Source organism: Hypomesus transpacificus, chromosome 16 (assembly GCF_021917145.1).
Source record: "Hypomesus transpacificus isolate Combined female chromosome 16, fHypTra1, whole genome shotgun sequence".
Taxonomy (NCBI): Eukaryota; Metazoa; Chordata; class Actinopteri; order Osmeriformes; family Osmeridae; genus Hypomesus; species Hypomesus transpacificus.
In genome coordinates, this window is record NC_061075.1 from 3,258,642 (window position 1) to 3,278,626 (window position 19,985).

A 19,985-nucleotide genomic window follows, 5' to 3' on the forward strand; every position below is an offset into this window, starting at 1 on the left:
AGTTAGTTCGCTAGGGGCAACATTTAGTCATGTACGTTTATTTTACATGTTATCCATCTGAATTGCGTAATGGCCAATCAAATTGCTTATTGTGACAACGTCAAGGCTCTCGTCTAACATGTTACTACCTTCAATGAAGTCTGACGAGAAAGGATGAGGCATGCCATTGAAAGAAAAGCTTCATTTATTCAGAGAAACTCAAACAGTGTGCCATGGGGACAGATGCATGTGTGCAGCGAAGACTGTGAGTCACAGTTTATATCCTTAGTCTGATACAGTCATCTCTTTAGTCCGTCACACAACTATAGCAAAGAGAAAGGGGAGCAGGGGAAGTAGGCATAATCAGAGGATGATTGTAATGGGCAAATAAATTAAAAAGGAATTGGTGAGGACAGTCCAGAACTGCATATAACGATAAAAAAAAGAAATCATTTACAGACAAAGAGTGCAAAGAAACGCCAAAGTACGCTCTTGACTTGACACCCAAACGGACAATCGGGTGAGATTTCCAACATCCGTAAAGGGTGAGATTAATCCTGCACGTTTCAACAAAAAAGGTGTTTGTGTGAACTAACGGCTGTGGATGATAAGGAGAGCCAGCAGCAGAAAGACGCTGTAGGACACAGACCAAATTCTGAAAAGATAACAATTAATCCTAGAAGGTGGGAAGGGGGGGGGGGTAAACATAAACCCAGTTCTGACCTCAACTCTTAAAAAACCCACAAAAGTAATCATTTTTTTTAAAAAGCAGACATTACCTGCCCCACCACCCCATCCCTGTCCCCACCCCTACACCTGAAATAGGCGGCCACTTTGGCCATGTCCATAGGGTTCCACTCAGCAGGCTCTCCGGAGAGAAGTGGAAAGAGAAAAGACTCGTCCAATCTGTTTTACAGCTCGGTCTTGGGTTTGATCACGTTGTCTTCCTCTTCCTCCGTCTGGCCTTCTTCCTCCTCCATCTCCACCTCGTGGTCTTCCTCCTCCTCCTCGTCTTCCTCCTCCTCCTCGCCGGCTTTGTCCTTCTTGCCCTTCTCCTCCTCTTCCCTCTGTTTCCTATCCTCCTCCTCCTGCTGTTCCTTCATTTTCTTTTCTGGTCCCTGTGGAGGAGAAGAAAAAAAATAAAGAAATTGAGGAGGTTTAGATTACATTGCCATTGTCCATTTGTTAGATGACTTTCCAAACTAAATATTCAACTGAACTTGTTCTACAAAAGGAACATGATCAGATACCTTGGTGGCCCCCCAGGTCTCATTTCCAAAATCTTCAGCCTCTTTGACATCATCTGTGATCAGGAAGTTGTCAAATATGGTACCGGATTTCACCTAGAAAAAGAAGCAGACACCACCTCAATTCCAGCATCCTAGATGGAAGTTCTACTTATGCAGGGAAAAGACTTTTGGAATAGAAATCAAAAGACAAAGTTGTTGTTCCTCAGGACATTGTGGTCCCCCCCCCTCCCTGTTCTAAGCCTGATGGCGTGCATACCTGCCACAGGTCCAGCCCCAGCACCCCGATGGAGTCAAACTTGTAGATGGTGTCGTCGTCGGAGTATTCCGGGTTGTCGATCTCGGGGTGAACCCAGGCTCCTTTGTAATCAGGGTTGTCAACCTGCTTTGGCCTCCACTCTCCCTGCAAAGACACAACCTTGCACATGAGAAACACAGGGGCCCAGTCTGTGGCACGGTCCAGAATGTTCTGTTCTAGAACAGGAATATCGCACAGGGGCGGTGGTTCTTTTGAAAACGTCCAGTCCCAATGCTTGTGAGAACAGTTTTGGACTATGCTGATGACCAGTAGAGCGGCACACGGGAGCCCAGGTTCAAAGTTCAAAAAGCGCTAACCTTGTACTCGGGGTTGCTGATCATGGGGGGCTCCCACTCTCCGTCCATGTCCACGTCCCAGTCTTCAGGCTTCTTGGCGTCCGGGTCGGGGATGGTCTCTGGCTTCTCCCAGTCCTGGAGCGTGACGAGAGAAGGGACCCCTCCTTACAGTTAGTCGTCATGCCACCCCCCCCCCCCAACCCCCCCCCAACCCCCTCCCCCAACAGGTGTAAAACAACGGTGAAGCCCGACTTCCACAACGTGTCCTCCCCTCACCTCGGGTTTGGCGTCGGTGGGGTCGTCGACCTGGGCGCGGTCGTCCCAGTCGGCGGGCTTCTTGGCCTCGGGGTCCTTGATCTTCTTGGGGGGCAGCATGTCCCAGTCCTCCTCCAGAGAGCCAGACTCCACCTTCTCGTTGTTGATCTTCACCTCGTACGTCTGGTCTGGGTTCAGGATCAGCGTGTACAGGTGGGTCATCTCGTCGTCCTGAGGAGTGGGGGGGAAACATTTGACGAGTTACGCACGAGTTATAATTGGCCTGACGACGCGAGGTGTGAAGTGTCGCGCAAATGTTAAGAGCCGCACACTGACAAACGAGTAAGAAAACCCGACGCATGGAAGTACTTCCAGACGAACTTGATGTACCTTGCATTTGATGTCCTTCTTGATGAGGTGGTTTTGTCCCTTGTAGTTGAAGATGACGTGAACTTTCTTGGTGCTGTAGCCACAGATGTCAGGCCCTAGATGAAGAGAGCACAGTCAAGCTTAGCATTCCACTTCTGAAGCAGGAAGTAGTCAACTGTTGACTAACCAACATCTTCCTCAAACTTAACTGTCACATTCAAACCCCCCCTCAGCTTAGTTGAGGTAATCCTTATCTTGACGCCATGTCGCCATCTTACAGACTGTCTCTCCGCGAAGTGAACCGCGAAACATGAGCAAAGAGTCAGGTTCGGTGGACCCGTTCAGCCACTCACCAAACATGAGGTAATACTTGGAGTCCCCGTGCATGTCGGTCTGGTCCTGGTCTGAGGGGAAGACCTTGACGTATCCGCCTCCGCAGTCGATCTTCTGCTCGTGCTTGACGGAGAACTGGATCACCAGGGGCTTGCCCTCGTTGCTGAAGGGGTCGAACCGAGAGGACAGGGCATAGAACCGGGCGTCTTGGCTGGTCTGAAGCCCTGTGTGATCGGATAGTCAACGCATGAATACACCCCGAAACCTACCTGGTGTTCATGGACAGTATGCACGGTGATTCAGGTCTTGACACACATCTACACAAGTTTGTTTACAGGTGTCACTGAATAGGAGGTGAACCAAAAAGTCAAGTTTTTATTTGGATATGTATGGTTATTATGTTGGAGAGCATTACTTAAAGCCCACGAGAAGCTTATCCACCACCATGTTGAACATGTTAACAGGTATTCAAGCTATATTTTCAAGTAAAAATGACGGCACACCCTAAGAACTTTATGAACATTGTATGCATGTTTGTTCAAGTTAATTGTTTATAAAGCCTTCATAAATGTTCTCATTGGGGTATGGCAGGTGAAGTCACCTTTGTCTTTCTCAGCATCTCCGTAGAATTTCCCAGCAGTAAGCTTCCACTGGCCATAGTCAGACTTGTGCTTTGATACAACCCACCGGCTCTTCCACGCATCTGAAAAACCATGACAATAGCAAACTTACCATCTGATCACCCAGGTATTGACCGACAGAGGAGAACGAGTACATACAGACTCATGCTGACATGCCAGCTGGGTTAGAAGGAAGTTACAGGAAGAGGCCAGTCGCTCAGTCTTATTGTAATGTAAATGGTTGAGCAACTAGACTAACTAGTAGGGCCTACTACACAGTATGGGATGAAAGTGAAAGAACGTCTGCCAAGTCGTTATGCTCTGCACATTGTCGCACACTTCACGAACAGGAAACAACATTTAACAAACTTTCGAACTTGAAAATGTAATACATTTTAAGAAATAGGTGGTACTATAACCTCTGTATTCGAAGTAGTAGCGTCAAATTGGGTATAAACAATATCAAATGTTCAACGTAAAGGTAATGTGACCTCTGTAAAATGACATTTTGACTCGTGATTTCTTTCTATAAAAGTTGTATTTAAGATATTACATAATGGAATGAGTAGTCTCAATCCGAAGCCGACGTGGCTGTTGCATTAAACACATTGACTATTTACTTCGTAAAAGTAAGTTTCACCATTTAGCTAAACACTGGTGCAATGTATTAACTGGATAAAACAGGAATTGGACATACGGGGATTCATCATACAGTCATAATTTCCATTGATCACAAAAAGGCAGTATATTATACTGAACATACCTCCGTCTAGAAACTGTTCCTTGAAGTACACCGTAGCGTCAATTTTGACAGCTATCGATGCAAAAACTGCAAATATTGCCACTGCTACCTTCATGTTTCCAGCTTCTTGATGTCCGAGTCCTCACTACAAATTTTCCGTCAAACCCGGTTATAAAGCTTTCAGAGAAGGAGGGTATATGCAAGAATTTCTACTCTATTCCTGCACAGATGGCCATGTCTCATTGGACAAAATCCTAACCAATGAGATGAAACCACGAGTTACCTTTCGGAAGTGCTCGGATTACATCGACAGCACTTCGGAGATGAATGACGCAAACAAACATACCCTGGACTCAGGTCAATTCAATGCTTAACAAGTTGATCAAATGAAGGAATGATCACTAGGAAGGACAACTGATCCTACAGCTGTATTTAAGCCTCGGACACTGTGAATACAAGACGTTAATAAACAATTATGGAACACTGAGTCAAATGTATTGCAAACCAAACCATAGCTCAATTAAATGCAGCCTTCATGGATTAACAAAAGTATGCTGTAATCAAAAGACAAATGATCATTTAATTGCAGTTAATCGCTTGTTTTCATTTTGTTTGAGGTTTAAACCCTAAAGCGAATTACTAAATAGGGCTCTTTCAGTGCTCTGAGGTAGGCTATAGCCAACTGATTTAGTGGTGAGACCACTAATGGAATCTTTACTTCCTTATCAATCGAGACGGATAGCTCGCCGTGATCGTATAGTGGTTAGTACTCTGCGTTGTGGCCGCAGCAACCCCGGTTTGAATCCGGGTCACGGCAGTTTTTAAGCACTCTTGACTGTTTACATTAAGTTCACTTCAAAGACTGATGAAGCCATTAAATTATTTCATGTGAGTTGTCAATTGAAACTATTTCCAGGTGTCACCCGGATACAGCGGAAAGTTTAAACCCCCCTGAACTTGGATTATTGATTAACGAAACAATCGATTAAACAGTCGAATCAAACCAACTTGACGATTACCCTATTAAAAAAACGTTAAATCGCAGAAATGTTTGAAACGTCAACGAAAGATCTGCACCTTTGAGAAAACCTTGAGTCTTTCAGCTTTCCGTAGAGTCGCTTCGAAATGATGTCATCCTGTGTAAAAAATACCCGTTTGTACCATGGATACTGAGGACGCCGCTTTATGGAAGCTGGTTACATTGTAACGGTAGTTTGTTGAAGTGGCTTTTATTGGTCATTTAGATGGCTACAATTTCTGTTTCAGACTGGACACGTTCGAGCGAAATGGATACTTTGTACAAAGCCCGTGTATGGCTGCTCACGCAAACTAGGAAAGCTTGTTGCTACAGCTAGCTGGCCTGGCTCTATCAGTATAAGTTCTTTTTTTTTGTCCATTTATTATGATTTATACATTTTCAATAATAAATCGTAATAAAGAGTCCAAACACCCTTGAATAATGAGACCCCAATCAGGTAAGTCGGTGACAACAAGGAACCTTATATAACCTCATTTTATATCAGCTGTGTGGTGGAGAACACCAACAGACTAGACACGCATGTGGAATCGCGGTGCCCGAAGTTCAGCTCTGGAACGGGCACAAGCCCAGCTCTCCGGCCGGAAGTTTGGCAACACCGTCCCAGAACCATGGGAGGCGAAAAGATCAACAGTGAGTTGGACTCAAACATGTTGTCACAGATAGCTGCTAATGTGTATCGTATTTGAAAAGCAACGCTTATAGCTAATCACCGCGGATAGATTCTAATACTATCCCCAAATCCTCAGAGTTCATTGGATGGAGTCGCCAAGACAGCTTTACAAACCAGACAGACCTCGTTCCAGGACCTTAGTGACCTGTCTTCTGAGGGGACAGTGAGCCATGACATCATTCGCCCCACTGCAGCCCGACGGCTGGGGAAGCGGGAACACCCCAGTCCTCCTCCTCCAGCACCTGAGAGCTCTGGAGTTGGGGCTGGAGGAGGGAGCAGGTTCCTGAAGAAAGCCCCCCCCGCCGCGGCTAGCAGCCTGTCTCCAGCACTCAGCAAGACCCAGACCCAGCACCCTGAACCCAGGTACAGGACAAGAGACTTAGAGGAGGCAACTGACTAGGAGTAGTTGTTCGTTAGTAAACACATGCTATTCGTGAAATTGTTTTACAATCAGAATATGTATTGGTCAAAAAACGAAAAGGTACAGACGGGCTATGCATTGAGCAAATGTCGTTGCTCTCTCTGCAGATATGTGGCGTCCTCCCAACGGAGTTCCCAAAGCACGGCGCTGAGCAGGCTGGCTCTCATCGAGGACCGCATCCGTAACCGCCAGCAGGCCAGAGACGGACCTCCGTCTTCAGCCCCAAACAGAGGCTCCACGCCCGGCCCCACCGCTCAGGAAACTCCCCTGTCCCTGTCGGCCCAGTCCAGCAGTGACCTGAGCATGAAGGGCAAACGCTTCCTGAAGACCAAGACCCCGACGACCACAGCTACGACGCTCGCTACCGCTGCTAACGCACCCACGGTGGCACCTAAGGGCCCCGAGGCTAGTTTCAAAGCTGCCACGCCATTGGGCGGTTCCAAAGCCTCACAATTGGCCGCAGCCAATCGGGGTGTAACTCTGGACAGTGATGAGGAGGACATGAGGCAGCTGTTAGGAGGCTCGTTTGAATCGCCAGAAGACAGTCTGTTGACCGACCTCAGGGGAGCGTCACAGAACATCCCTAGAAAGGTAGACGAGATCTGCTGTGTGAGTCTTCACTCACTTTCCATTGATATTGCGTGTCATCATGGCGTCGTCCTGACCAAGGCGTCAAAAGCAGTCCCTGAGGAGGTCGTTGCTTTTGCTGTGCTTCGTGACGGTCACTCTACCATGTATAACTCCTAACCAGCCTAACAAGTTCTCGTTTTCTTTCTAGTCCTTCAGGAAGGGAATCCCGAAGATCTCGCCCTCCCCTCCCTTGGTTGGTAGAGCCTCTTCAGCGAGAAGGCTGTCGCGCTCCCCGCCCTCCTCTCTCCGAGGGTCCCCGGACCGCTTGGGGTTCTCCAGCCGCCCCCAGGCCCCGCCCAGTCCCTCCCTCTCCCCCCTCCCCCGGTCCCCGGAGGGCCCCTTCCCAGGCCGGACGGGCTCCCTTCGGAGCAGGCCCCTCAGACGCTCACTCTCCTCTGCCTCAGACCGCAGTGATGTGCGCTCCCTGGAGGAGCTCTTCCCCGAGGCCCTGGGCTCCCTGGCGGAGCTCCATCCCGAGGCCCTGGGCTCCCTGGCGGAGCTCCATCCCGAGGCCCTGGGCTCCCTGGCGGAGCTCTATCCCGAGGCCCTGGACTCGGATGATGCCATCAGTGAGCAGAGTGGCGTGTCTGATGGTGAGACGTCATGTGTTTGCGGTTAAGGATGTGTGTCTGCAGTTTTAGCATTAAAATACGTCTTAAGTAAATACACTTTCCTTTGAACTGTAATTTCCTTCAAGAGTGGCACAATAATAGATTTAGTATGTTTCCCTTTCATGCATCTCAGTTGGACTAGCAGGTACAAAGTTCAACTCTTGTCTTTCTCTCTGCTGTTATCAGCTACACTAGCAGCATATGTAACACTTGTGAGTGAATGTTTGCAATGCCTGTAATAGTTTGGCCTTCTCTGCAGACTTCAAGATAAAAATCATGTCACTGGATGACCTGGCTCCTGTAACCCTCGGAGACACCGAAAGGCCAGCAAAGAAAAAGGTAGCAGCATTGAAAGTCCAAAGAACACATCTGTTGTCGGTAGCGGCAAACCACGTTAGAGTAGGCTTGAAACAGGCCCTTATTATAAGAGGTTTGACGTTGCGTTCTATTGCAGACGGAGACCCAAGGGTCACAACAGGGGGCCTCTCCCCGACCTCGAGAAGAGGAGCCCTCTGAGGAGGCGCAGGAGGAAGGGGCCCTGAGCTACGAGAGCGACTTTGAGAGCGGGGTCAGGACGGAGGAGGACGCGAGCGCCAACGACATCTCGGAGCACCTGGGAGACGAGGAGGAGACCTTGGAGGGCAAGCAGCGTCGAGTCTCCGACTCTGATAGGTTGCACGGCCGCTACGCTGACTACTCCCACAGCCTATCGGAGAGGAGGAGTCAGTCCCGGTCCCGATCCTATGACGGGCAGGACAGCAGGGCAGACGACGAATCACAAAGCGACAGCACAATCAGCCGGGCGTCCAGATCCCCGTCTGGCTCCGACTCCTCGTCTCGCACCGTCACCCCTCCCCGCCGCGCCCAGACCCGCCCCCCGGGCCCAGTCGTCAGGGAGACGGCCTCGCAGACCCAGCCAGACGGCTTGACCTACGCCTGGTCACACTCTGGTCAGTGGTCTGTCTCTTTCAGGACACGACGACCCCTAGTGGCATGAGTCCGGGGGGAACCCTTTTAGAACATCTTTTGAATGCTCTTCACCTCTCCCCCACCCTCCCCCCACCCCCCAGGCTTTGCGTCGCTGGGCCCTGCCATAGGGATGGCTTATGTGGACCCCACCCCTGTGGCCAGTCACACCGTCAGTGCGGAGGCTGTGGAGGGTGAGTCCAAAGAAACACCGGAAGAAACATCTAGAATATCGACCTTTTTATATCCGAGTTCCGTTATATCCAACCTGTGTGTGTGTGTGTGTCGACTCAGCCCTCAGCGCCTACAGTCCTGCGGTCTTTGCCCTGAACGACATGCTGAGGGAGCAGCTGTCCCTCACCAGACACTATGTGCAGGCCAACCGGTCCCTGCACTCGTCCCTGCTACAGAGCCTGGAGCCTGCGGACTACACCTACACCACCCTGGAGGGCACCAAGGAGGTGGGGCCGCACACACCGGACTGAGGTCTTCAACCCTGGTCCCCAGGGCCCGCCGTTCGGCGTGTTCTAGATGTTTCCCGGCTCCGACACACCCGCTACACGCCGTCCGGCTTCTGCAGCGCTCGATGGAACACGCGAGTCGTTTGAAAACGGGCGTGTCGGAGCGTGGAAACATCTAGAACATACAGGACAGGGGACCAGGGTCGAAGGGCGCTGGCATGTGCATGCATACACGCCCCCGAACCCCGTCCAGGAATCACATCTCTGGAAGCTGAGAATGTGCTGGACCACGGCCGTTCTGTGCTGAGTGTGTTGCATTGTGTGTTGTAGTTTATCCGCTGTCACAAGCCTCCCAGACTGACCCTGGAGGAAGCGCTGGAGGAGGTGCTGCAGGAGATGAGAGACTACCACTACATCTAGACTTCCTGGACCTCAACTTTGACGAGACTCTATTTTTCTACTTGGGAAACTTGAATCGTGTGGCTTTCTGTAGTGTTGTGATGTTACCTCCGAACCAAAAGGACTGTCGTGACGTAATCATGTATTTATTTTGACCGTTGTGTTTGCGGGCAGTTCAATGAAAAGGGTTTGCATGAGAGATGTAGATATCTTTATAAAACCTCGATGTATTCTAGTGCCACAAATCTATTTTGCTGTAAAACTGATTACTGAAAAGTGTATGCCAGTCACGATTGTGCTTCTGTAATAAATGCTCACACAGCAAAGTAAAAAGAAAAAGTGATTTATTTCTCTACAATGTGTTAGGTGAAAGGAAACTTCAGTTATGCCATAATGACATGTGACAATTGTGAGTTTTCCGTTTTATTATTATACAAAGGAGAGCACAACTCGGTCAATACATCCAGCTCTTTCACATACTGTCCCATGACCAGAAAACCAAATGACACTAAAAACACACAAACGGCGACATTCAAAATCCCCCCCCCCCGTAGGCTTAAAGAGAACGACTTCCTGGATTGTAGGGGAGCTGCTAACGGGACAGTTGTTGTGTTTACAAATCCGACTGTGCGAAGAGGGGGGGGGGGGAGGTGATCCCTTCTCGCTCCTCATCACTCTGCGGGCGGGGCTTCCGGCGCTTCCCGATTGACTGCGGAAAAACGAGATAATCATCCCCTCTGCTGTTGACAGTGGTGTGTCGTTTTACAGTGGGTGGCAGTGTGTGTTGGACAGGGGGTGCGTCGTTCTACAGTGGGTGGCAGTGTGTGTTGGACAGGGGGTGCTTTGTTCTACAGTGGGTGGCAGTGAGTGTTGGACAGGGGGTGCGTCGTTCTACAGTGGGTGGCAGTGTGTGTTGGACAGGGGGTGCGTCGTTCTACAGTGGGTGGCAGTGAGTGTTGGACAGGGGGTGCGTCCTACAATGTGGATGGGACAGTGTGAGAGGGTGTGGAAGTAAAAACTGAACTCACTCGGCCCCTCCGCCATACCTTCCTCCCGGGCCTTCATACGCGCCACAAAGTTGTAGCTCTTGTTCCTGCGGTAGTTCTCGTACGGGTCGTCCAGGGACACGCCCACCCCCTTGTACTGGTCCCACTTGTCGCGGATGTCGCCCCCCTTGATGGGGTCCTGGATGCCCTGCTCCTTCGCCCCCAGACCCCCCGAGCCGCTCCAACCTGGAGCGTGGCCGCACACACACAGAATAGAAGGCACTGTTTAACACGGTAAAATACATCCACGACTTTCCACACGTACATTTACATTTAGTCATTTAGCAGACGCTCTTATCCAGAGCAACTTACAGGAAGCACAGGGACATTCTCCCCGAGGCAAGTAGGGTGAAGTGCCCAAGGACACAACGTCATGTGCACCGGCCGGGAATTGAACTTGCAACCTTCAGATTACTAGCCCAATGCTCTACCCGCTGAGCCACCTGACTCCCCACCTGACATACTGCGAGTCATCGAGTGGGTCGGTTGGCGGTGCATCCAAATACGACTAATAGGACAAATAAAGAATACTACGAGTGTGTGTGAGGTCCATACCCATCTTCATCAGCAGCTGGTGTCCCCTGTTTTCCTCCCCGAGGCGGAGTTCAGGAGGCAGGTTGGAGGGGGGGGCCGAGCCCAGGCCTGAGGTGCTGCTGTGTGGGGGGGGGGGGGGGGGGGGAGGAGAAGGGGGGGTCTGTTAGCATCACAGCACAGCCTCACTGCTAATATGCTAAACAGACAGAGAGACTGTGTGTGTGTGTGCGTGTCTTACGGTGGGGAGGCAGCACTCTGGGTCTTGGTGGAGGCAGTGGAGGAGGCGGCAGCGGCGGCGGTGGAGGCCACAGCGGCGGAGGAGGACGAGGCGTGGCGTCTCTTGTCGGGGGAGCGCGAGCGGGAACGGGAGCGCGAGCGAGACCTGGACCTGCTCCTGAGGAGACGGACACACACGTGGAGGGTGAGGGTGTGTGTGTGTGACTGACTTAGGAAGACACGTGCGTTTGTAAACGCGTGTGCCAGTGACAATGCTATGAGAGCGTAACACGGACCGCAGAGGCGTGCCCTCTGAGTGTGTGTTGTGTGTGTGTGTGAAAGTGTGCGTGTGTTACCTGGAGCGGGAGTAGGAGCGGGACCTGGAGGAGGAGCGGGAGGACTTGGAGGACCTGGAGGACGAGCGAGAGGAAGACCTGCCCCGACTCCGAGAGCGACTCCTGGACCTGCTGCCTCCACGAGTACTGGAGGAGGCAGGGGGGGGGGGGTGTCACTACGATGAAGGGGTGTGTGTGTGTGTGTGTGCTAGGTGGGGTGTGTGTGTGTGTGTGTGGCAGGTGGGGGGGGGGGGGGGGGGTCTGACCTGTTGCGTTTCTCCTGTCCCTTTTTCCTCCTGGCTCTCATCTTGGCTCTGAAGAACTCGTACAGGCCGTTCTGCTCCCAGCCCTCGCTAGGAGAAGACAACACACATGGTACTTGGGCCGGGGTGTGTGTGTGTGTGTGTGTGTGTGAGTAGGAGACAAATACATCCGATAAGTCGTGTGTGTTTACCTTTACCAAAGGGTGGGTTAGAAAAGACTGTTTGTAGATGGACGGGTGGGCTGTGTGTAAATACATTCAGTAAGGGCGTGTGCGTGTGTACCTGTTCCGGGGCCTGTCGTGGGAGGGGGGGCTGTAGAAGGCCTCCACCGCCGCCAGCAGGCGGTCGCTGGGGGGCATGGGGGGGGGCAGGCGGATGTCCTTGGGGTCCAGAGCTTTGTAGTCGTGGTCCTCCAACTGCGGGGGGGGGGGGGGGGGGGGGGGGGGGGGAGAGAGAAGAGGATGAGGCGAGGAGGAGGAAAAGAAGTGACCGACGATGGCCACGCGCCACGAGCGGACCCCCCCCCGAGCCCTCACCTTGACGAGGGGAGCCATGAGGCCGGCGGGCAGGTCGAAGTAGGGCACGTTGGGCACCAGGCTGGGGTCGTCCTGGGCCACGTGGGCCGGCGGCTGGCGCCTCATGTGGGGCGACTGGCCGTTGAAGCCGTGCGGCGGCGGGCCGAAGTCCTGGTGCTGGTTCCCCCCCCACGGGGGGTGCTCCGTGCCCCCGCCGCCCCCCCCGCCTCCTCCTCCGCCGCCGCCACCGCCGCCGCCCCCCATGCCCGGAGGGGGCAGCCTCTGGCTGGGGTGGTGGTGGGGGGGCGGGCCCATGTCTGCATCGGCAGCGTGGAGGAGAGGGGGGTTGGAGAGATAAGACACGGCTGACGGGTTACATGATCGACGCCCGCGCTGCGGCTCAAAAATCGCCTCACCTCCTTGGAACTCGCCCTGGGGGTAGTCAAAGCGGTGGGGGGGGTAGGGCGGCCGCTCAAAGTGGTGCCGGGGGGGGAAGTCGTCCTGCATGAACCTGGGGGGGAAGCGTCCGAAGTTGTGCGGTGGCGGGGGCGGCTGGTTGAACGGCGGGGGCTGCTGGTGCGGCGGGGGGAAGGGCCCCCGGAAGTGGGGGGGCCTCTGCATGCGAGGGGGGAACGGCGGCTCCCGCTGGCCCCAGGGCGGCTGGTCGGACCCCTGGTTGTTCCAGGGCGGCTGGTCGTACTGGTTGTTCCAGGCCGGCGGCGCGTCGGACTGGCCCGGTCCGCTCCACGGGCCCCCCTCCCTGGGCGGGCCGCCGCTCCAGCTGGGGTCCCTCTGCTCGTTCCACATGCCCTCGTGGCTGTTCCAGGGGGGGCAGGGGGGGGGGGCCTGCGAGGGGTCGAAGGGGGGCTGGGAGGGGAGGAAAGAAAAGACAGACGAGACAGGTCAGACTGACTTATCCATGGTGTCTGCTCAGGATTTGGGCTTACGTCGTGACAGCACGTTGCACCGCGTCACCACAGATGGCTAAACAGGGGTCGGGGGGGGGGCTGTTCTTACCGGCTGGTTCAGGTTCCAGCCAGACATGTGCTGGTTGTCAAACCACCCCGATTTGGAGGAGGGGTGGTCGGGGGGCCCGCTGGGGTTGGGGTCCGAGGGTCTGGAGGGGGCCCCGTCGTAGTCACCCGGAGGGGGGCCCGACATGGGCGGCTTCCCTTCACCTGGTCACACGCCGGAGATGTCAGGGGCGAGACGAGGCGATTCGGAGCGTGTGAATGCCAGTGTGTGTGTGTGTGTGCGTGCCCTCCTCACCAGGCTGCGGGGCCATGGGGGCGGGGGTCTTGGCGTCCGAATCCTGCGGGGCCAGCTGAGGGCCGCCGCCGCTCTGCTGCTTCAGGTTGGAGACAAACTCCTCGTGCTGGGTCTTCAGGGTCTGGATCTGCTGCTGGAAGGCCATCTGCACGGGCTGGACCACCGCCGCGTACTCCGTGATCAGGGAGGCCTGGAGGGGGGCATGGAGAGGAGGAGGAGAGGTTGGTGTGCTGCTACGGTAGGCTTTCTACCATTCGGATCCAGACTGTGTTTGAGTGTCCGTGCGGAGAGGGCTCCGGGGGGGGGGGGGGGGGGGGTACTCCCACCTGGTACTGGCCCAGCCCCAGGGCGGGGCTCTTCAGCTGCTGGATGGTGACCTCGTCAAAGTAGCCGTTCTTCTCCCAAAGCTGCAGGAGCTGCGGACACAAGAGGTCGACACGGGGGGTTACTGGTGCCGACGGCGACCGGGCGGGCCGAGACTGGGGCGGAGCCGCGCCGTCCTCGCAAGGACAAGGGGGGGGAAATGTAGGAAATCGTTCTCTCTCCGGATTTGTGGTGCCGTTCTTTCGAGGGTGGCGTAGGGAAGAAAAAACAGGGCCTCTCCTCTCTCTCTCTCTCTCTGTCTCTCTCACCCTGGTGATCTTCTGCTGCTTGTCTTCCTCCACGGCCAGGAAGCTGGTGCAGTAGATGGGCACCACCACCTTCTGCAGCGCCGCCAGCAGGTCTCTCTGGTGCTTCCTCTGGCTGGGAGGAGGAGACACATGGGACAGCGTTAACTCGACCAGGCGAGGAGGGCCCGGCGGACCCCAATGGGAGAGGGCGGTCGGTCCGTCAGTTGCCGGAGGCAACCGGGGCTCCGCCTACCAGTGGTGGAGGACGTCGTTGGTCAGGTAGATCAGGTGCAGGCGCAGCTCGAAGTGGGCGGAGTCGGCGGTGATGCGGTTGCGGAGGTGGGAGCACATGAGCTCGCAGTGCGGGGGGGACTTGGCGTTGGTGAACATCCAGTTCTTGCCGGCCTGGGGAGGGGGTAGGGCGGGGGGGAGGGAGGAAAAGAGAGACAGACAGCCAGGGGCAGTCAAGATCAGCATGTTGCGCGTACGGCTAAAATATGGAGTCAACAAAATGGCTACCGCGACGTGGGGGGGTCGGGGCTATCCTACCGAGATGGCGTCCTTGGTGCAGGTGTCGATGATGGGCTGCAGCAGGTTGTCGAACTCGGTCACGTCCTGCTGCGTCTCCACCAGCAGCTTCTGGGTCTGCTGCTCCACGGCCAGGGCAATGGCCGCCGTCACCTGCTCCTGGAGACACACGGCACAACGGCCCCTCGTTAGCAGCCCTCCGTTAGCAGCCCCCCGTTAGCAGCCCCCCGTCCTGTGCCCCCAGGAAGTATTCTTAAAGGGGCTTCCTGTTCCTTTTTGTCTTGGCAACAAAAATCGGGCATATATCACTTTGTTAATAAGTAATCCATGGCCAAACTTTATGAGTGCATGGCCACCGCCTGGGGATTAATGAAGCATCATCGTATTTGCTCGTATTTGACTGGTTATGTGGCATGTTACATGTAAATGCCTGTGCTCCACTCAACAGATAACTGTGTTTCAGTGACTTCTCCGGGGAAGGTCGTGTGGAAGCCCGAGCAGTCCTAGACAGGCATACCTGTCTAAGGGTCAGCAAGTGCTGTTCCTGCTGCTGGAGGTTCCACTGGCTCTGCTGGATGAGGTCATCGATAGAGGGCGCGGCCGGAGGTGGAATGGGAGGCGGGGGCAGGATGGCCATTGGTGGAGGGACGTCTAGGACCTCCTTCCCAGGAGGTTGATACATATCTGGAAGAAAAGTTAGGACAGAACGGGTTTGCGTCATATATCACAATCGCTCAATTATAGATCACATACAAATATAGGCTGCTACACATATATGATGGGCAAACATTTGACAAACACCATCATTGTCATTGTAATGGGTGCAGTACAATTTCTCATTTGCACCCATGGCAAAGTGACATTTTACAATTGATTCCTGAACCAACGATTGATCAATGATGATTCCAGAGACAAAGCTGGAATTGAAAGAGAGCTTTGGGCTGAAACATGCGGCCAGCTTCATGCAAGAAGTGCTTCCATTCTCATCCTGGAGTCATGTGCAACAGCCTTAAGTAACAAGCCATGAAAATAAATTAAAAAATGAAAGATTTTCGGAAACTAGCTTGTCAACGAAGAGTAGCTGCCGTCTTTCTTGTTCTCAAGCATTTCTCGGCACACATTTGGGAAAACACCAGTGCTGACCACATATAAAAATGATTATCTGACGCAAAATGGCAAGATTGAGGCTGTTATCATCAGATATTAACAGAGGGGCAAAAGGTACCAATACAACATGGCTCCTGAAGCCACACCTACATCTCCCTAACACCCCCTCATCTTTCACCAACCCCCATCTTCCTGACACCCACATACATACAACAACATGAAAGAACAATATAAGAAGCTTTAAGCAAAAAAATAAAAAAATGAATCATGTGCAGGTTCGGGACATTCTTTTTTTTTTTTTTTTACACAATTTACATTTGTCTCGGTAATCTAATCTGTAAATACCTTCCACTTTATAATCTTCACAATCGAGGGTAGAGGGATCTACATGGAGAGAAGCACACCTTTAATACACCCCTAACATACCCACCTCAAATGACACCTTTAATACACCCCTAACATACCCACCTCAAATGACACCTTTAATACACCCCTAACATACCCACCTCAAATGACACCTTTAATACACCCCTAACATACTCACCTCAAATGACACCTTTAATACACCCCTAACATACCCACCTCAAATGACACCTTTAATACACCCCTAACATACTCACCTCAAATAACACCTTTATTACACCCCTAACATGTTCTGACCTAATATTACACCTTTAACACACCCCTAATATGTTCTGACCTAATATTACACCTTTAACACATATGTTCTGACCTAATATTACACCTTTAACACACCCCTAATATGTTCTGACCTAATATTCCACCTTTAACACACCCTTAATACGTTCTGTCCTAATTTAAACCCTTTAATACCCTTATCACAATAGCAAACACTGCAGATGCTCATCTAGCCATCTACTAACCGTAACTGTAGCTTTAACCAGTAAATATCAACAAATGTGCCTGTGTCAGTATACTGATGGTTTGGCTGTGTGTAGATCATTCATTGGGTGTTCTCAAAAATAAAGTATTTCCTAGATGATGGAGTGAAATATGTGTACAGGGAGTAAGAATATACATACGCTGTCCTTGTTCCATTGCCAGCTTGCACCTGTAATAGCCAAAGAAGTCTCCCCCAAAGAGGAAGGAGAACTTGGGGTTATCTTTCTGCTTCTCCATGGTCATCTTCTCAAACTCTGGGCCGTTCCTTGCCACAAACTGGGCCAGCTTGTCAATGACATTTCTCAGTTCCTGATCTGCAGAGAGACGGGAGCACAGACACCGGTTTAGGGAGTGTAGCTGCATAATGACATTGTTTTCTGCCGAAGCGCAATTTGCTTAACGTCTTTCTCCCCAAGCTGTGTACTAAAAAGACAACTCTAATTTAACGGTGGGTTGCGAGTTGATGACGATACAAGATATTAGATCTCACTTCTGTACCTTGATCTTCACTAACCCCCTTGTCATTCACTCTACCTGCTAGACTCGTGTTTCCATCCTCACCAGCATAAATATTAATGAATGACATGGGTTATACAGGCTGTGGCTAGTTACAAAAGGTCATTTGAACAGATTACATGATAAATATAATATTTATTTTACTACAGATTGCCAAACCATCGTCTAAGGAATAAACTGTCTGGCTAGAAAACTGGTTCATGATACTATTGTTGGTTACTCGGTAGCTAGCCTACCGAGCATAGCTATTGCAAGCTAGCGCCGGTGGCCATAATGAAATACATAGCATGCATGCTAACCTTCAGGTGGAGTGGGGATATCCATCTTGGTCTTTTTCGGTTACAGCGTACCCGCTGAACCCCAAAATATGTGCGAAATTAGAACGAACAAAACTGGGTTGAGATATACCGCCTAAAACTTTGTGACCACCAACAATTACAACAGCATTTCCAGAGACGTCAGAAGCCCCGGAAGCACTTTCTATGGGTCAAATTGAGGAGGGCAAAACATAAACAGCGCCACCTGGTGATACTTTGTGAACTTGGAGAACGAATTTTTGCGTGGAATATCTTCCGCGAGCACATATATGCGTGTGGGTGATAAAGAGAAACAGAGAAACAGTTCAGAGTACATTTATACAGGTATATAACTTGCAAATCAGATTCACTGTGGAAATGCATGTCCCTTATGAGAGGTATAGATGGCGCTACAGTTCTCTCTGTCCTTCAGTCGGACACATCTGAGCTCAAAGGCCTTATTGAAAATTATTTGTTTGGAGACCCGGCCTTAATTTCCATATTAATTCCCATATTCCCACTTGAGACTCACGCATTTCAGCCATTTCGCACGTTCTCACGCAACATCTTGTATTTCACACGCATTTCAACCATTTCTTACGCAGAGAAATAAGGGACTAGCCTGACGTTGTCATACTCATAATTCTAGTCAGAATATGAGTCTGAGAACTCTCCGTTGGGCTTTGACTACAGGGCGTGTTTCAAACGAGCCTGGAAAACAAATGCCTCTTCGCTCAATTGGATAGATCTACAACCAATCAGAGCAACAGAGTATGTGACGTATGTTAAGCACCGCATAGTTGTTGTCAACAGAACTAAACTACAAGCAGACTTGAAGTATGCTTGAAGAATGAATACAAACGATTTTTGCCGGTGTTGTAAAATTAATTTAAGGGTAGGGAGAGTACTTGTTCACACGGTCAACCTTTTTGAGCGAAAAAATAAAGGGCAATGCATATACGAAGTTCTCCGTTTAGGATTACAACTCCATCGGGGCCAGCTGATAAATTAAACTTTTACCGAATCCCGTAGGAAGGACGGCAAAAACATATTTTCCATCGACAAATGCCTTGATTGCGTCTCTCTGTTCCTCTTTCAAAATTAATGCGCTGTCGATGTCTTCTTAAACAGACTCGATGGCAGAATCACAACATCCCAGATCTCCAGCAGTAGCCATGTTTGTTCAAAACGAATTCAACTTAAGCGCTCGTTTGTGACGTGGGTGATTACGTTACTGTTGATCATCTGTCCATCATCGTATAAAGCCCGCCCTGGCAATTTCATTGGTTCGCCCAGATTCTGGTTTTCTGTAGTTGGTCCCCAATACGAGACCCTCCAGACCCAATTTCCCGAACAAATTTCTTTTGGGCGGGGAGAAGTTGAGCTGGCAGCCAGGCTAATAAGGGACACCTTGTCTCTCTATATCCTATTAATGGACGAAATGAGATGATAGTTGGCTGAGTAAAAAAAGCCAATCAGAAAACATGTGTGCCCGGTGCCCCCCCCCTCCCTCCCATATTTAAACATAGGCCTATAAGAATCTTTAAAAAGTGTGTCCTTAAATACAAAAGTAAGAAAAAAAATACCAACAAAACTGTACAATATAAAATACATTTACATTGAGTTATTTAGCAGACGATCTTATCCAGAGCAATTTACAGTTGGTACAGGGACATTCTCCCCGAGGCAAGTAGGGTGAATTCAGTGCCATGCCCAAAGACGCAACGTAATTTAGCACGGCCGGGAATCGAACCAACAACTTTCTGATTAATAGCCCGAGTCCCTAACCGCTTAGCCACCTGACCCCAAAATAAAATATAAAGTAAAAGAGACTGTGTGGCAGAGGAGCGTTAATGTGATGCTTAAGGCACGAGTGTAACCGTTTTTGTTAGATAAACCTATCCAGCAGGCTGACAAATGTCGAAGCAGTGCCTTGTGTCAGGTCTCCAGACCTGTAGCGCACCACAACACACGTTTTAATGAGAAAGACCACGCGCTGTTTGAGGAGCGCGCCTCCGTGGAGCTAATGTTATATATAATGAGACTCGTATCCCCATCCAGTTTTCGCCATTGCTACATATTTAAGGCCAAAACGCCTTGCTAACCTTTTCACCCACCTGAAGGCTGTCGTAGGGCTTACTTGGTTCTATCCCAGTTTAACCCCTGACAGAGTGTGTGTGGGGTGGGGGGGGGGGGGGGGGTGGGGGGGGTTTAACCCAAGCTTCTGTAACTATTGTAACTATTAAATCTAAATAGATAGCACACGGGTAGCTTTTAGGACTAGGTCATGGGTAATCTAGTGATCTAGCTGTGTTTAAGAAAACAATAGCCGGCTAGATATTTTTGGAAGGGCTAACCAGATTGTTCAAAACACTATGATCAGACAGATTACACAATGATGGTTTGATGGTGTATGCGTGTGTGCGTGCATGGGTGTGGATGTTTGTGGGAGTGTATGTTCCAGAATGGAACAGGGGGTTATCTAAAGGTTTTTAGCACATGCACACACA

The 19,985-nt window shown here is 51.2% G+C and overlaps 3 protein-coding genes and 1 non-coding gene across 11 annotated transcripts; 2 read left to right on the plus strand and 2 right to left on the minus strand.

Moving 5' to 3' along the window:
• Nucleotides 1–166: 166 nt before the first annotated feature.
• On the minus strand, nt 167–4,359 carry LOC124478483 (calreticulin-like). Its single transcript, XM_047036709.1, has 9 exons — nt 4,161–4,359; nt 3,379–3,480; nt 2,798–3,001; nt 2,466–2,560; nt 2,097–2,306; nt 1,842–1,955; nt 1,486–1,629; nt 1,230–1,322; nt 167–1,097 (listed from the first exon to the last, which is right to left on the minus strand). The coding sequence occupies exons 1-9, from the start codon at nt 4,252–4,254 to the stop codon at nt 891–893; spliced, it is 1,263 nt and encodes a 420-aa protein (XP_046892665.1). The 5' UTR covers nt 4,255–4,359; the 3' UTR covers nt 167–890.
• Nucleotides 4,360–4,462: 103 nt separating this feature from the next.
• Nucleotides 4,463–9,669, plus strand: c16h19orf44 (chromosome 16 C19orf44 homolog). Its single transcript, XM_047036705.1, has 9 exons — nt 4,463–5,808; nt 5,925–6,211; nt 6,377–6,860; nt 7,048–7,492; nt 7,770–7,849; nt 7,965–8,460; nt 8,581–8,670; nt 8,771–8,937; nt 9,268–9,669. The coding sequence occupies exons 1-9, from the start codon at nt 5,698–5,700 to the stop codon at nt 9,355–9,357; spliced, it is 2,250 nt and encodes a 749-aa protein (XP_046892661.1). The 5' UTR covers nt 4,463–5,697; the 3' UTR covers nt 9,358–9,669.
• trnah-gug lies at nt 4,885–4,956 on the plus strand. The gene has a single exon. It is a non-coding gene; the product is annotated as a tRNA-His (tRNA).
• On the minus strand, nt 9,664–17,647 carry LOC124478479 (calcium homeostasis endoplasmic reticulum protein). 8 transcript variants are annotated; one of them, XM_047036701.1, is made up of 19 exons: nt 17,479–17,647; nt 16,804–16,977; nt 16,106–16,144; nt 15,171–15,337; nt 14,675–14,812; nt 14,379–14,530; nt 14,147–14,258; nt 13,841–13,930; nt 13,515–13,704; nt 13,263–13,423; nt 12,662–13,112; nt 12,267–12,562; nt 12,013–12,146; nt 11,734–11,820; nt 11,489–11,614; nt 11,155–11,310; nt 10,938–11,035; nt 10,365–10,568; nt 9,664–10,045 (listed from the first exon to the last, which is right to left on the minus strand). In XM_047036701.1, the coding sequence occupies exons 1-19, from the start codon at nt 17,501–17,503 to the stop codon at nt 10,008–10,010; spliced, it is 2,838 nt and encodes a 945-aa protein (XP_046892657.1). In that variant the 5' UTR covers nt 17,504–17,647; the 3' UTR covers nt 9,664–10,007. The 8 variants fall into 8 exon arrangements, with proteins under 8 accessions (XP_046892657.1, XP_046892654.1, XP_046892655.1 ...); XM_047036698.1 differs by having other exon boundaries at nt 10,938–11,032; nt 12,267–13,112; XM_047036699.1 differs by having other exon boundaries at nt 10,383–10,568; nt 12,267–13,112.
• Between the last annotated feature and the right edge of the window lie 2,338 nt (nt 17,648–19,985).

Bases quoted from the DNA above. Each gene is read 5' to 3' on its own strand.
- LOC124478479 (XM_047036697.1), bottom strand. From the start codon at position 17,503: ATGGATATCCCCACTCCACCTGAAG. The intron at 14,531-14,674 runs GTAGGATAGCCC...CCCCCTCCCCAG, and splicing joins GCACCAAGGACGCCATCTCG to GCCGGCAAGAACTGGATGTT. The intron at 13,113-13,262 runs GTAAGAACAGCC...CTCCCCTCCCAG, and splicing joins GCTGGAACCTGAACCAGCCG to CCCCCCTTCGACCCCTCGCA.
- LOC124478483 (XM_047036709.1), bottom strand. From the start codon at position 4,254: ATGAAGGTAGCAGTGGCAATATTTGCAGTTTTTGCATCGATAGCTGTC. The intron at 3,481-4,160 runs GTATGTTCAGTA...ATGGTTTTTCAG, and splicing joins GGAACAGTTTCTAGACGGAG to ATGCGTGGAAGAGCCGGTGG. The intron at 1,956-2,096 runs GTGAGGGGAGGA...GTCACGCTCCAG, and splicing joins CCACCGACGCCAAACCCGAG to GACTGGGAGAAGCCAGAGAC.
- c16h19orf44 (XM_047036705.1), top strand. From the start codon at position 5,698: ATGTGGAATCGCGGTGCCCGAAGTTCAGCTCTGGAACGGGCACAAGCC. The intron at 6,861-7,047 runs GTAGACGAGATC...TTTTCTTTCTAG, and splicing joins CACAGAACATCCCTAGAAAG to TCCTTCAGGAAGGGAATCCC. The intron at 8,938-9,267 runs GTGGGGCCGCAC...TGTGTGTTGTAG, and splicing joins CCCTGGAGGGCACCAAGGAG to TTTATCCGCTGTCACAAGCC.